The following is a 16,118-nucleotide window of genomic DNA, read 5'->3' on the forward strand; positions in this document are numbered from 1 at the left end:
AGTTGAAAGTGTGATAAGACTACAGAGGCACTTCTGTCTGATGAGGGAGGAGCTACAGCAACAATAAACCCTGTCACTGTGATGAACAGATGATTTATCCAATCAGCTGAGGCCTTGAAATGTGAATGACCTTGTCAGGTCAGCTCGAGTCGCACATTATAAAAACTTTATATATATATATTCACAGAAACAAACAACATCAAAGAAACTTTTGATCCTAAAATGTTGAATTTTATTTTTCATCACTTTCACCAAAAAGTTTTTTTTTCTCCAGAAATAAAAACAGTGAAAATTAATGAGAACATGAAAAACTTTTTGGCAAAAATCATTAGTTTACATTTTATGTGCTTCAACGTTCAAAGTTTTACAGCAATAACTTATGTTTTACAGTGTTATTTGTTTCCAAGGCAACACAGAGCAGGAAGTTGTCAGCCAGCAGATTTCTCAGGAACTTTTCATCAAACTCACAAACTTTTAACATTTTTACAATTTAGTCGTCAGAAGAAAAAACATTGAGTCTGATGTCATTCAGAAAAGTTTTCAATGAACAAAAATAAAAAAGTCGTGACGTTCAGGTCTGTCGGAGAAAAAACAATTGACAGTTTTGAGTGAATTAAAAATAATTTATGAACAAACATCTGTCACCATGGTTTCCATCATCGTTATGAGTGGGGGCAGGGCCATGCAGGGACACAGGCAGAGAGGGCGGGGCTAAGCGCTACACATAATTTCAGTGGTATAAAAACTTGACAGCGGAGGGGGAGGGGCTAGCACTTAAATACAGACTCACTTCCTGTACACGTCTCTCTCCATATATACACTTGTTATCAACGGAGACGTCCATTTTGTGTCCACATTTTTCACACCGACGTCACGATGTAAGAGCCGCGCTCACCACCGCTGCTGCCACCACTGCTGCTCCCCCCCTCTCCACCCTTTGGCTCCCGTTTTTTTGTGACGGGGGTGGGGATGAGTGACGGCCGTGTGGGGGTCGTTGATGAGGATGTTGTGCTGCTTGTCGTTGTGGTGGGGGTGGTGGTGGTGACCTCAGTGCTGCCCTTCCTCGGGCTCGGGGTGTAATTGAAAGGGCTGACGCGAGCAGCCACGGCGCCGCTGCGTGGCTGCTGCCCCCTCTGCTGCTGCGGCTGCTGGCGTTCAGGTGGCAGCGGCTTGTCGTCCAGACTTTCACAGCTGCGACGCAGGTTTAGGTTTGAGGAGCAGGACGAGGACGAGGAGGGGATCTTACAGGGGGCAGGGCTGTCAATGATGGGCGGGGCGTTGGGGGTAGTGGGCGAGCGGGTTGAACAGGAGGAGGAGGAGCGTGGGTTGTTGACGGGACAGTCCTCCAGACGAACCCACACATCCTCAGGTTTCTCTATAAAGCTGCGACTGGCCGAGTCTGCGTTACTCTTTGCTTTCCTCCATGTCCCCTTCGACCTCGCGACGCCCTCTTCCTCGCTCCGCCCCTTGTCGCTGGACTCCGATGACGCTGACAGCACGGATGATGAGCTCCCGGTCCGTTTCCATGTCCCCACGCGTGGTAGCGATGTAGAGTGTTTACCTCCATTCCCTCCTCCTGCACTGCCACTATTTTCACGCTTCCAGGTGCCAGTGCGGTTAAAGCGTGATGACGTCACTTCCTGTGGGCGTGAGGGACTCTCCGAGTGAGAGCGGTTAATGTCATGTTTCCTGGACGTTGGTTGAAGTGGCGCATCAGGACTGGACGGTGACTCTGTCGCTGCTGCTGCTGCCGCGGCAGATTCTTCGAGCTTCCTCTTCAGTGTCGGACTCGGAGCTTCTTTGATGAAGGTCGATTGCCGGACAAGCGTCGGCTTCTCAGGATCCCCCTTCTGCTTCTTTGTCGTGGAGCTGCTGACCCTTGACGCAGACTCGCTTCTCGGGATGCCACCGCCGCCATTTCTTGCTGCCATGCTCTGTTTGGCCGGTCTGGAGGCTGATGATGATGATGATGCACTTCCTGGAGATGCTGTGCGTGGCAGCTGTGACAGTTTTCCTCCTTTCTGATTGGCTACTGCTGAGGAGCGAGACGGCGTGGAGTCCCGAGATGAGGGGCCTCCTCTGTCATCGCCGCTGCCCGGAGCTTTGGCTATGGCTGCAGCTCTTGGTTTGCTCCGCCCCCTGGCTGATGGCTCCCCCCTTGGCCTTCCTGTGATAAGACTCCTGTACACCTTCTTTCCACCTCTCAGAGCCTTTGCCTCCTCCTCCTCTTCCTCTTCCTTTTTCTTCTTCTTCGTCTCCAGAGTGCTGCGCTCTCCCGGCTTCAGGACCTTCGCTCCTCGCTTCACATCCTCCTTCTCCTCCATCTCTTCCTTCTCCTCCATCTCCTCCAGCTCCTCCATCTCCTCATCTGCATTGTTATTGGCTGTCAGGAGATGGAACGGTGAGCCCACGGACTTGAGGGAGAGGACAGAGTCTGAGTCTGATGACGGTTGGCGGGAGATCGGTGAAGCAGCAGCGGCGGCATTTAGGCTGCTGACGATAGAGTTTGCTCCTTCTTGGATTGCCTTCCAATCAAACGACTCCGAGTCCGGAGAGGCGGGGCTTCTCGGAGCCTCAGAAGGTTCCTCCTCTGCCAGAATGCTGTCGTTGTCTTTGGGAACAGGGTGCGGCGTGTTGACAGCAGCGGCGGCAGCTTTCTTCTTCTTCTTGGGCATGGCAGAGCTGATGCACTCCTGCAGCAGGTCATCCTCAGAGTCGATGCTGAGCGAGCTGAGCGATGAGTTCCTGGAGAAGCAGACGGGCGTGTCCTCCACGTGGAACGCTATGGGAGCGTAGCCGCTGGCAGCAGTGGGGCGGGGCTTGGACTTCACTTGCGGAGGAGGAGGAGACTTTGTTCCCGTGTTCCCTCCTTCTTGCTGCTCGGGCGGCGGCGGAGCAAACTCTTTGTTGTTGTTCTCCTGGTCGATGTCGCTCAGTGAGCTCAGTGAAGAGTTCCTGGAGAAGCAGACGGGCGTGTCCTCGATGGCAAACTTCTGCTTCTCATCTGTCATCATCTGATTAGTTGAAGGTTTGGTCCGAGGGAAAACGGCTGCCGTCTGCTGCTTCCTCTTCCTGCCTTCTTCTTCTTGTGTTTTCTTTTCCTCTTCCTCCTTCTCCTTCTCACAGGCACCACCTTCGTCTTCATCGAAGTCGAGTGAGCTTAGCGAGTCATTGCGTGAGAAGCAGCACGGCGTTCCTTCGATGGGGGTGTAGTGTCTCGGCGAGTCGAAGGCGAACCCTGGTTTTGCTTTGTTGGTTGTTGCCGCAGTGACACTGTGCGTCACCCTCTGAGGCATCGGCTTCACAGGCGACGTCGGTTTCTTCTTGTGCTGATGAGCGCTGAGAGGAGGAGGGATCGAAGGTGGAAGGGGAGGAGGGAGGGGCGGGGCTTGCAGGTGCTCACTGTTTGATGACATCCTGATTGGTTTTCTTGGTTTGGCTTTTGGCATGGCAGCGCTGATGCACTCTGCGAGGATGTCGTCACCATTCTCTCCTTCAGGATGAGCAGCTCGCCTCCTCTGTGTGGAGCTGGGTTGCCCTACAGGGTTGACAGCTGTTACCGCCTCCTCATTGGGCGGAGAATCGATGGTGAGGTCACTGAGCGAAGTGGCGGTGGAGAAGTTGAGCGGCGTTCCCTCCACGCAGTAAACTCTAGGCACCTCCTCCGGTGGCGGCATGTCCTTCCTCGGCTGTGATTGGGTGCGGGTCTGAGGGGGCAGGAGCTTATAGACAGGAAGCTGGCTGGGTTTCCGTGGCACTGCATGTTGCTGTTTCTTTGGTTTTCGGGAGGACTTGGGCATTGCCATGTTGATGCAAGCCTCCAGGATCTCGATGTCGTCGTCATCGTCTGATTCGTCAAGGATGGGTTCTGCTGCTTCCTCCACTTTCCTGTCTGTGCTCCTTTGCTGCACCTCCTCGCTTTTCTTCTTCATCTCTGCTGCGATGTACGGCTCGTCCAGACTGAGTGCGCTCAGGCTGGACGCCTGGGAGAAGCCGTGCGGCGTGCTCTCGGTGGCAAAGTGTAGCAGGATGTCAGCGCTGCTCTCTTCTTCGTCCTTCTTCTTCGCTGCTTCCTCGGTCTTCTGCATTGGTGGTGGCGTCTTAGCGCGGCTCGGGGGCATCGTCTGTCCTGGGCTGTCTGGTAGGTCGCTGGGACTCACCACGCCACTTGGAACGCCGCTGGGCTCACTGGAGCGTACAGAGCTGGCAATGGAAGACGTGGAGAAGCTGTCCAGGGAGCTGACCGATGTGCAGCGGCTGAACATCAGCGGCGTCTCCTGAGCATACTGCTGCTCTGGTGGACTTTTTGGAGTCCTGTTACCAGATGATAATGTCACGTGATGGTGGTGATGGTGGTGGGCGTGGCCGTGGTGGTGATGACTTCGTCGCCCCCGTGAGGAGGGAGCGGAGGCCGTTTGGCTCTCCGCCTCCTTCTGTGGGCGCTGCTGTTGCTCTTCGTGTCCCTCTTTATCACAAACAGGAAGTGTCGGGTAATCGTTTCCACCGACACCACCTCCACCGCGCCGCTTTCTTCCAATGACATCACCATCCTCGTCCTCCTCTGATGACAGTGACGACAGTGAACTGCCTCTGGAGAAACAGATGGGCGTGTCCTCCACACAGTACATCTGTGTTGACTCTTGGTGACTTTTTGGCACAACCCGATTGGCTGGAGGAGCGGGGCGGAGCTTGCTAGTGGAGGTGGATGAAGGGGGGGCAAGGGTGGGGGCAGTGTTCTCCTCGGACTTGAACAGCGGTTTGCTGGTTGAGTCTGTGCCGTACTTCAGACTGTAGTCGATTGGCTGCTCGACTGCTGAGTCTCCGCTGTAGTTTGATGTTCCAGAGACAACTGCATAGCGTGGCGGGGGGGCAGACGCCATGCGGCTGCTGCTTGTTGCCGATTCGTTGTTCCTCCTCCTCAGTCTGGCGTCCTGCACATCATCATCGTCACTCTCAATTCCGCCGCGGTGATTCGGACTCTGTCTCCCAGAATTCAGCTGTTCGTCAGAGTACTTCAGGCTGTAGTTGATGGGCGTGTCCACCTCCCCCCCATCGTCGTCCGCCATGTGGTTGGCGCTGCGGATCTTGTGGGCCAGGTCAGCCGGGTACTTCCGGTAGACGCAGCACTTGTTGGCTCCACTCTCGTCTGACGAGTAGAACGGTTCTGCTGATGGTTTGGTCTTTCCACGGTTGCCGTAGCCGTCGGCGCTTGTCACGCTGTTGAGGCTGTCACTGGACGCTCGAACGCTGGGCGGGAATATCGGCCGAGGGTAAGAAGTCTCCTCCCCCATCCTCTTTGATCCGTCTCCAGTTTTTGGGCTCGACAGCACCGGTGTGTTGGCATACGAGCGAGTTGTGCTCCCTCCCACTCCGCTGCCATTACAGCCCCTCCCCTTTCTGTGAGCTGCCTTGGGGCTCAGGTTGTCAATGTTGTCGAAAGTTTCTGACAGCTGCTGCGCGTCCAGCTCCTCGAATAATGCCTTCTGTTTGCGGGCATGCAGAGAAGGGGCGCCAGCGCCTGGCGACACAACGCTGGCATCCTTGTAGCGAGCCGGGCGGTTGGCCATTAGGTTGCGCAGGGCGGCGGCGCTGCCCATGGCGATCATTTTGTGGCGGGAGTGAATGAGATTACGTAGCATGCCCACAGCGCCCAGCTCCCATAATGCCTCTTGGTCTTTGGCGTCTCGAGCCGACAGGTTCCATAGCGTCCCGCAAGCGTTGGACACGATGGTCAGACTGTGAGACTTGAGGTGCTGCAGCAGAGTCGGCAGACAGCCGTGCTCACGCAGGATTTGCCTGTAAGACGACACAGAGGAAGCAGAAGATGAAGGGTCAGAAGACAGGATTTGAAATAATCTGCTTGTTTTTCAGGTTTCAGTTATTTTTACCTATGCGCCTCGTTGGTGGCAATGAGACTGGACACATTCCGCAAGATGCCGCCACCGCTCTCAATGATGGCGAGTGTGTTTGTGTGGCTGCGGTGAGTCAGAGTTCCAACGAGAAAGGCCAGAGCGCCGTCCACTGCGCATATGTCCGCCTTGTTTTCCGTACAGTGAGCCGACAGGTTCCAGAGCGCACTCAGTACAGACTTCAGCGTCGACTCCTGATGTAGAAGATGAAAATAAGTGTTTGTGAGCAGGCTCAGCTCACGTCATGACAACAAACAAATATAGTTTCATGTTTATTCACCTTCTGCACTTCGAGGGCACAGCCCATCAGCGCTCGCACACTGCCGACCTCTCGAAGCGTCTTCTTACTGTTGACATCCGCTCGCCACGACAGGTTCCTCAGAACACTCGCTATCACCTGAGGAGACGACAGCCTGTCACTCACACTGGTTACCATGGCCACAGGTGCCATGTGGTTGCTGAGGTGACAGGTGAACATACCTGTTGCAGGTCTTCACTCTCAGACTTCAGCTGAGCCACCATCGCTCTCATGCAGCCCTTCATGGAGCACAGTGTTGCCTGATGGGAAATCAATCAAGATGCTGTGATCTGATTGGTTATTGAGCTTAGAATAATACAAATAAAACCACAAGATCAGAAATGATCAAATAAATTACAAACATTAAATATCACAGATTCACTGTTTGAGGTCGGCGAATCATTTATATTAAAATAAGAACAATAAGAACATTAATAATGAGGAAACAGACACCACCTTTAAAATCAATCAAAGTTAAAACATTTCATTCTTCAGTCATGAACATGAGACCAAACCTTATTCGCCACATCTCCGAAGGTGAGGTTGGTGAGTCCCATGCCGGCGTAGCGCCGCAGAGTGACGCTGTAGTGATCGCTGCTCAGACCGAACATCTCACAGTCGACCTGCAGCAGCTCCGCCACCGCCTGCAGACCTCCTGCAGGGACGAGAACACAGACACACGAGGGTCCAATAAAAGACATGAAGAAGAACCAGTCCCAATCGCTGCTGCGACATCTAGTGTCAGTGAATATGATCACATGTTATCAGCAGTTGTTAAACTCACCAAGTTCGTTCATCGCGTGTCGATGTTCCTCATCGAAGGAAAGTTTCATGAGAACACAGACGGCCGGACAGATCTGATGGTCGACTGGAGACGGCACTGGACACACAATGTTACACAAACACTCATTTATATAGTACAGTGTTTGTTGAATCCTGCTCCCTTATTGGTTAGTGGGTGTGTAACTTCACTCACTGGGGTTGTCCTCCTGGTCGACGCCCCTCTCGTGGTTTTCCTGCCAGCTCCAACAGGCCTCACAGTAATGACGCACCTGCTCCAGCAGGTGGAGCACTCTGATCTCACGCCGCCCTCGCTTGTCGTCCGGCTGACTGTGCACAATGTTGTGCAGCGCCGCTGACGCCCGGGCACGGGCCTCCTTACTGCCGCGGGAGTTACCTGAGCAAAGGGAAGATTTATAATGATAAATTAATTGGTAAATAAAAAGTTGATGAGAGCGTTACCTATGACAGAGAACCACATGGCTACCTAGCAGAAGGGAGTCCTTGTCGTTGCCGTGCAGCAGCTGGATGAGCAGCGGCAGACAGCCGGACTGACGCATGGCGATGCACGAGTCTTGTGAGCTTGACATCGCGAGAAGCGTCCGCGACATGTCATCTTTATCATGAGTCCCGAGCATTGACAAAAGACTGTACACCATCTCCACCTGCAGGGGGCGACACTATGTCAGCAGACCTTTTTCCACACAGGTGAAATATTTCGGGGCACAGTTGCCAGGCAGATTTCTCACCTTGGTTCCAAGGTGACTGGTGATTCGTCGAGGCACAGAGTAGTTTGTTTCATTGGCAGGTTCTTGGTCCAATCGACTGTTTGAGCTCTGGAGGAGAAAGAACAGGTTCAAGCATCGAACCGAGAGAAACGTCCCAACAACAAATAGAAGCAGAAAGTTCACCTGAGCGCTGAGCGTCAGTCCGCTGCTGTCGCTCGCCCCCTGAGCGCCCTCCTCCTATAGAGAGAGAAGGAACAGGTGAAAGTCTGAACCACATGATGATGTCACAGGTCACACAATGACCTCACAGAACAGGTAAGGTTACCTCAAGTCGAGCTCCAAGTCTCAGGATGTCCTTTTCTATCTGTTGAATACGAGACACGCGCGCCTGAAATCACACACACATTCAGAATTCAGTCAATTACTATTATTAATATTATCATTAATACCAGAGTTGTGGCCAAAAATGTTTTGTGAGGTCAAGCTGACCTTTGACCTTGAGTCCAAGTGAAAGTTAAAGGAGTTGTTTGTGAGATATCAGGTCAGAGGTCAGAGTTTGGACGGTAGAGATGTTACCTGAGCTCTCCTCTCCATCTCCTGACAGGAGCCCAGCTGCTCCTCCATCGCTGAGCGAATCTGACGAGCCTCAAACTCCAGCTGACGACGACTCATGTCCGTCTGCAGCGTGAACTGAAATAACAACAACCACTGTGATTGGCTGCTAGACAGTGAAAAGCACCCTGGGAGTCGTAGTGGACCTCTCTCCTTGGACAGGATCACATATAAAGCAGTGAAGGCCCCAGCGTGAGCAGCAGAGGATCATGGGTACTGTTGTTTTACTTGACTAGTAAATGAAAGGAAACATGTTCTCACGTTCTCGGTGAGTGGCAGACTGTCGATCCTCTTCGTCAGGTTCTGCAACTGAGCATAATACCAGTCCTTCTCCTTCTCCTCCTTTTCCAGCTCACCCAATAACAGAGACCTGTAAATGAGCACGAACCAATCACTGGGCAGAACATGGAAGGAGGGGGCGGGCAGGGCAAAAGCAGCATCCAATCACAGAATAATCCAGCACACAGACGGATCCATTAAAAACATGTTCAGTGAGATGATGATTCAAGTTTCATCTCTTTTCTAACTTTAGATGTGTTGTAAAGAGTTCATACTCATTAACACTGCCCCCTACTGACAGAACAATGCCATGACAGCACCGAGCAGTGAAATAAACCAGCAGCAGATGGATCATGTGACCGGAAGCAGCTGACACTATCAGCTGACACTATCAGCACAATCAATAATATCGTTCTGCAGCTCCCCCTGGTGCTCAGTGTGTAACAGTACAACAGAGGCAACAGCTGTAATAAGTATAGTTACCTTTCTTTCTCCAGCTCCTCCAGACAGCGGTCCTGGCCATCTCTACCCGCAGATGGCAGCCCTCTCCTGGGGAAGGGAGTGGTGCTCTGAGGGCCCCCAGCTGCACCTCCAGGGGTCCCAGACCCAGAGGAGGCCGAGCTGGACGAGGACGAGGGCTGAAGAGGAGGCCTGGACCTGGCTTTAAAACCTGCAGCGTCCATGCTCATCTCTGGAAGACAGACATGACCTACATGTTTAATATGTGGTGAATGTTTACATGTAAACGTATGTTTGTCAGATATGTTAGTGTTCTACTTGTTTATGTTTCTATGAGAGTATGTGTCGGTGTTCTACGTGTCTTCTTCACCTTTCAGTCTTTCGATGAGCTCCAGCTGAGATCCAGATGTTTCTCCAGAGTCTTCTTCTATGGTGCCCTGCAGTTGCTTCAGCACTTCCTGTTTTACAAGAGGAGATAATAAAGGTGGTACAGAGTGACATCACAGGTCAACGCTGTGACGTCACCGGTTTCTAAGTAACAATAAGGGGCAACACAGAGAAGCTTTAATATTCTATTAGGACAATTCGGCTTTAAAATGTCAATAAAGAAGAAGAATAATCAGCTGATAAAAAGAATAACAATAAACTGATTCATAAACTCTCCCTTTGTGTGCGTTTATGAATATGTGAGAGTGTCTCTCTCATATTCTCTCTCGCCAAGCTAAAGTAACTCACCACGATGAAACGACAGCGCTCAAACAGCGACATGATGAAAGTAACAACACTCACTCTGTTTGCTACTCATCCACACAAAACAGGAAACGGGAAACAGGAAACAGGAAGTGACTGTATGTTTGAGGAGGAAGGAGGGACATTAAGGAATCACTGACGACAAGAACAATAAGACTACAACAAAAAAAAGAAAAAGAAACTGAAAACCGAAAAATATCAAACTAAAAAGATAAAGTGAAGGAAAACAAGAACAGAGAAGAAAAAATAATAGAACAGAAAATATCTTTTAGAAAGAAAATTTAAGTAACCGATTGAAAAAAAAGACAAAAGGGGAGAAAAGTAATGACCCAAAGAAAAACAGGGGGAAAGACGGGAGAGGAAGATAGATGAGAGGAAAATAAAGAAAACACTGAAAGAGGAATGAAAGAAACGACTAAATGAAGGACAGAAGAGACAAAAAGATGGTCACAGAGGACAGAACGCTCACTCTGACAGGTTTCCAGAGTCCTGTGTGTCAAACCCAAGATCCTCAAACACACACATACAGAGACACACACGCCTCAGCCTGAACAACAACCAGCTCATTCTGAAGATCAGAGCGCGTGACTGAGGGAGAGAAACACTGACGTGTATGGTTCAGAGAAAGCAGAAGAGCGCCCCCTGTCAGTTGAATCTGACTAGAACCCCCCCCAGCTGACTCTGAGTAGAACAGCGCCCCCTGTCAGCACTGACCTTCATGTTGGACGCCTCCGACTCGAGCTTGGTCAGGTGGTTGGAGTTGTCCTGCAGTTCTTGTCTCAGGTTTGAGTTCTCCATCTTTAAAACCTCCACTTGTCTCAGCAGCTGGTCATACGACGCCGCCGCCATGATGGAAGAGCCACGGCTGACCTGCAACACACAACATGTTGAGTGGTACTGTCGTGCAGTAATACTGTGGTATTGTAATACTTGTATACTGGGGTACGTTAATACTGGAGGGCCACAGATAAAAATCATACACTTAATTTCAACAACATAAACGGTGGAAGTGCAATATTATGCAACTATTTTTCTTTTTCATGTGCAATAACAACAGTCAAGTGGAATTTGTGTAATATTACTGTTTTTGATCATCATCATATTGATTCCACATCATGTGCAATATTCCATATTGTTTACTCCTTTATTTGTTCATTTCTACTTACTGCCATTTTAGTTAAGTATTAGTTTCACTGTTTAATTTAACTGATCTTATTCTCATTTCTACTGATGTCTACTTATAGGCACTGCTTCTTCATTATTCAGTTAACACTTCATTTTATTTCATTTTAATACACTTATATATTTACTGATTTTATCTTGACTTATATTTTAAACTTCTTTTTTCTTTGTCCCTCCCGACTGTTTTCTACTACATATTGTTCTTTACTGTGATACTGGAGCAAGCTGGCACAAGAATTTCCTTCAGGATTAAAAAAGTATTATCTTACTGTGGCACTTTAATACTTATATACTGTATTGTGTTACAGCACCACTGTAGTACAATACTATGTCAGTATTTTAACTACTGTACTGCAGTACCATTACACTGTACTGCCATACTACTACATTGTACTGCAGCACTACTAGACTGTACTACTAAAGTGTACTGCACTATAACTACACGTAACTATGGTAACATTACACTGTACTAATACACTGAGCTATGGTGCTATGACAGTGCACTACTACACTGCACAGGAGTATAATTACACATTACTGCTGTGTAACCACGTTGTCTGTAGTAGTAGAACATTGTATTGCAAGAGTACCACACTGTACTGCAGTATGACCATGCTTTCCTGCAGTACTACTACACTGTATTGCAATAGTACCCAATTGTACTGCAGTATAACCCCACTGTGTTTCAATAGTACCACAATGTATTACAATAGTACTACATTGCACTGCAGTATAGCCACACTGTTCTGCAGTAGAACTAGCGTGCACCGCAGTATAACCACACTATACTGCTGTAGCACCACGCTGTAATGCAGTATAACCACACTATACTGCTGTAGTACCACGCTGTAATGCAGTATAACCACACTATACTGCTCTAGTACAACGCTGTAATGCAGTATTCTTTCAGATGAGGACTCAGTTTCTGCTTCATCAATAATTCATCAATCACATTCGGATCGATGGTAATGATCAGTGACCAGTGTGATCAGAGTCCAGCAGCAGCATCTGATCCGTAAACAACAAATATACAAACAGAAGCAAGGACAGAAGAGAACAACAGCCTCTCCTCCTCCTCCTCCTCCTCCCTCCATCTCCTTCATCCCCTTCATCCTCCATCACTGGTCGGCCATTTTCTCTCCCTCCTCACTCCTCCCTCCATCATCCCTGTCTTCTCCACCTCCCCATCTATTCATGCTCCCTCTCTCTTTCTCTGCTACTCTTCCTCTTTCTTTCATCACACAAAACAGAATAAATGAAAGAAAAAGAAAAACACACACAGAACAGACGATGAAGGAGAGAAACCCATGCCCCCCTCCCCCTCACTCATTCATTCACCACATAGCAAACGGATAGAACAGTTTAATGGATGAATAGATGAAGGATGGAGATATGTTGGATAAAGAAAGAGAAAATGGCAGCTCACCCCATCGCTGTCGCCTCCATCTCCCTCCCTCTCTCTCTCTCTGTGTCTGACAGAGAGCAGTCAGCTGGGCAAGTGAGCAGCCAATCACAAGCCAGAGACAGACAGAGGGGGGAGGGGGAGGCAGGAGGGAGGGGCAGCCCCCCTTGTACTCCCAGCATGCTTTGCAGCAGATGCTGCAAGAAGACTGACCGGGTTAGTGAGATATTAACACACACACAATCACAAACTGACACACACTCACACAAACCAGTTGTACTCCAGAGCTCTTATAATCACAGAGAACATATGAATGTGTGACCTGCAGACAGGGGGCAGCGTTGCAGCAGTTTCCTGCTGCACAACATCCTCAATAAATAAACCATAGATGAAATAAACCACGCACAAAACCAAAACAATAAATAAAATGGACTTTCTTGCTCTGTTAATATGAATTGAATAAATATTAAGCATTTGGCTGAGGGTATATGTAACCACCTCGGTAAACAGGGTGGGAGCGATGTAGACAACAAACTTAGGATCATGTGTTGAGTTTGAATCAGCTTCGCTCCGGTCACTTTAACACTGAGACCCGTCTGTTCACTGCTCGTGTTGTACTGAGCACAAAATGTTGACGACTCACTCTCATGATGTTTAAATGCAGCCTCATAAACGCTGGAGTCCTGTCCTGACCTCTCCTGGTATTGGTCCCATTGTATAGATAATAAACCGAGTCTCCTCCGTGTGGACCAAACTATTGGTCATTTCTAGGTAGATCCTCTCACAGTTTGCATTTGTCTTCATTTTCATACAGTCACTGATTGTCTCTATTAAGTAGCTGACTCTCAATATACAGTTGCTCGTCGTCTATGCATGTCCACTGATTGTGTATAAATACAGTCGCTGATCATCTTTACATGAGCCGGGTTTAGACATTAGACTTGTGGAGAATTGGATCCTGACTCTCTCCGCAGTTTGTCTTTCAAACATGAAAAATACAGCGACAGTTCACAACTGCAACAAATCCTCCACAGTATTCAGGTGAGAGGAGGAGCAGCCGACAGAGGAAGGATGTGACGAATCCATTCTGCTGCGGAAATCATGTGTTTTTGTTTCCAGCTCATCGACACCAGCTTCAGCTGAAAACACCACAAGCTACGTGGACATGTTCATCAGTATGTGTGGGTCAGTGCTTTTTCACATGCACTCATTGTTTTGTAGGAAACATCATCAGTGCACTCACTCGCATATAATAATGATAATATATATCCAGTGATTGATAGTCTTTATATACCTTCACTGAAGGTCTTTATATACAGTCACTGATGGTCTTTATATCCAGTGACTGGTGGTCTTTATATACAGTCACTGGTGGTCTTTATATACAGTCACTGAAGTTCTTTATACAGTCACTGGTGGTATTTATATACAGTCACTGAAGGTATTTATATACAGTCACTGAAGGTATTTATATACAGTCACTGGTGGTATTTATATACAGTCACTGGTGGTCTTTATATACAGTGAATGATGGTCTTTATATCCAGTCACTGAAGGTCTTCATATACAGTCACTGATGGTATTTATATACAGTCACTGGTGGTCTTTATATCCAGTCACTGGTGGTATTTATATACAGTCACTGATGGTCTTTATATCCAGTCACTGGTGGTATTTATATACAGTCACTGATGGTATTTATATACAGTCACTGATGGTCTTTATATCCAGTCACTGATGGTCTTTATATCCAGTCACTGGTGGTATTTATATACAGTCACTGATGGTATTTATATACAGTCACTGATAGTCTTTATATACAGTCACTGAAGGTCTTTATATCCAGTCACTGGTGGTCATTATATACAGTCACTGGTGGTCTTTATATACAGTCACTGAAGGTCTTTATATCCAGTCACTGGTGGTCATTATATACAGTCACTGAAGTTCTTTATACAGTCACTGGTGGTCTTTATATACAGTCACTGGTGGTCTTTATATCCAGTGACTGATGGTCTTTATATAGAGTCAGTGATGGTCTCTATATACAGTCACTGATGGTCTTTATATCCAGTCACTGATGGTCTCTATATACAGTCACTGATGGTCTTTATATACAGTCACTGATGGTATTTATATACATTCACTGATGGTCTTTATATACAGTCACTGATGGTATTTATATACAGTCACTGATGGTCTTTATATCCAGTCACTGATGGTATTTATATACAGTCACTGGTGGTATTTATATACAGTCACTGGTGGTCTTTATATACAGTCACTGATGGTCTTTATATCCAGTCACTGGTGGTATTTATATACAGTCACTGATGGTCTTTATATCCAGTCACTGATGGTATTTATATACAGTCACTGGTGGTATTTATATACAGTCACTGATGGTATTTATATACAGTCACTGATGGTATTTAAATACAGTCACTGATGGTCTTTATATACAGTCACTGGTGGTATTTATATACAGTCACTGGTGGTATTTAAATACAGTCACTGATGGTCTTTATATACAGTCACTGAAGGTATTTATATACAGTCACTGATGGTCTTTATATACAGTCACTGGTGGTCTTTATATACAGTCACTGTTCGTGGTTACTCATAATATCAGTAATACTAAAAGTATCAGTGTTTCTCACGGTGTCAGCAGTATCAGTAGTACTCACACCATCAGCAGTACTCACAGTATCAGCAGTAAGCACAGTATTAAAGTACTCACAATATCAGTAATACTAAAAGTACTGGGGTTACTCGCCGTGTCAGCAGTATTGCAGTATCAGAAGTACTCACAACATCAGCAGTAAGCACAGTATTAAAGTACTCACAATATCAGTAATACTAAAAGTATCAGTGTTACTCGCAGTTGTGCTGCAGTATTAGCTACGTTAACTAGCTACTAACTGCCCCGCTATGTTAGCATCTTTTAGCAGAATAGATCCAGAACAGCTGCTTCTCTTCGCCGTGTTTCAGCTCCTCTTCCTCCCGGTTCCCCTGAACCCAGTGACCGGCGCCAGTGAGGTCACTGAGCACCCGAGAACCGACATGCCACCAAAACAAACGGTTAGCGCGGAGCTAAGCTAACAGCTAGCAGCGAGGCCGTTCTTACCTTCCCGGTTGGGAGGAAACAAAGTCCGCCACAGACAGCGGCAGCTTCACGGGGACATCACCGGGGAAACACACGGTGCCGGTTCACGAGTCGTTACAGACGGACGAGGCTCCTCATGTTTCCGGACAGATCGGGAAAAGTTTCTCAAAGTCCGGGGAAGTTTCAACTCGCTCTTATTGTTATGGAAGAACCGCTGCTGTGGACCGCCATCTTGTTTCTGTGTGTGACTGCGAGGAGAGGTAGAGTACAGTAATGTAACGTACCGCGTTACAGTTACTGCGTGTACATGTACTCTGGTACTAACACACATTACCCTTTTCCGTTTACCGTTTAATTTTCAATAGAGGCCCTGTATATATTCAATACATATATGTAAACATTTATTAATACAGATATTACGCTCTTTTATTCTTTTAAACTAATCTAGAGTTAAAGAGAATATCATTGTTTTCAGTGAAGAGCAAACAACAACCACAACAAATACAATTAAGGAGCACACACAGTCCGCTGCAGAAAAACTAAATATTACATTACACGTCATACTGTTTTCATCAGGAGATCTTAATGTGGAGTCTCTTTAGATGTTTAACTA

At 47.8% G+C, this 16,118-nt stretch overlaps 1 protein-coding gene across 1 annotated transcript; it reads right to left on the bottom strand.

Annotated features, from left to right (window-relative positions):
• Nucleotides 1-209: 209 nt before the first annotated feature.
• On the bottom strand, nucleotides 210-15,790 carry apc (APC regulator of WNT signaling pathway). Its single transcript, XM_053410962.1, has 17 exons — nucleotides 15,527-15,790; nucleotides 10,530-10,685; nucleotides 9,436-9,523; nucleotides 9,090-9,297; nucleotides 8,589-8,697; nucleotides 8,292-8,405; nucleotides 8,041-8,103; nucleotides 7,899-7,952; nucleotides 7,737-7,823; nucleotides 7,475-7,652; nucleotides 7,184-7,384; nucleotides 6,992-7,087; nucleotides 6,723-6,862; nucleotides 6,390-6,467; nucleotides 6,190-6,306; nucleotides 5,889-6,103; nucleotides 210-5,796 (listed from the first exon to the last, which is right to left on the bottom strand). The coding sequence occupies exons 2-17, from the start codon at nucleotides 10,662-10,664 to the stop codon at nucleotides 861-863; spliced, it is 6,819 nt and encodes a 2,272-aa protein (XP_053266937.1). The 5' UTR covers nucleotides 10,665-10,685; nucleotides 15,527-15,790; the 3' UTR covers nucleotides 210-860.
• Nucleotides 15,791-16,118: the final 328 nt, after the last annotated feature.

The sequence above is a fragment of the Pleuronectes platessa genome, chromosome 19 (genome assembly GCF_947347685.1).
Source record: "Pleuronectes platessa chromosome 19, fPlePla1.1, whole genome shotgun sequence".
In the NCBI taxonomy this organism is placed as follows: domain Eukaryota; kingdom Metazoa; phylum Chordata; class Actinopteri; order Pleuronectiformes; family Pleuronectidae; genus Pleuronectes; species Pleuronectes platessa.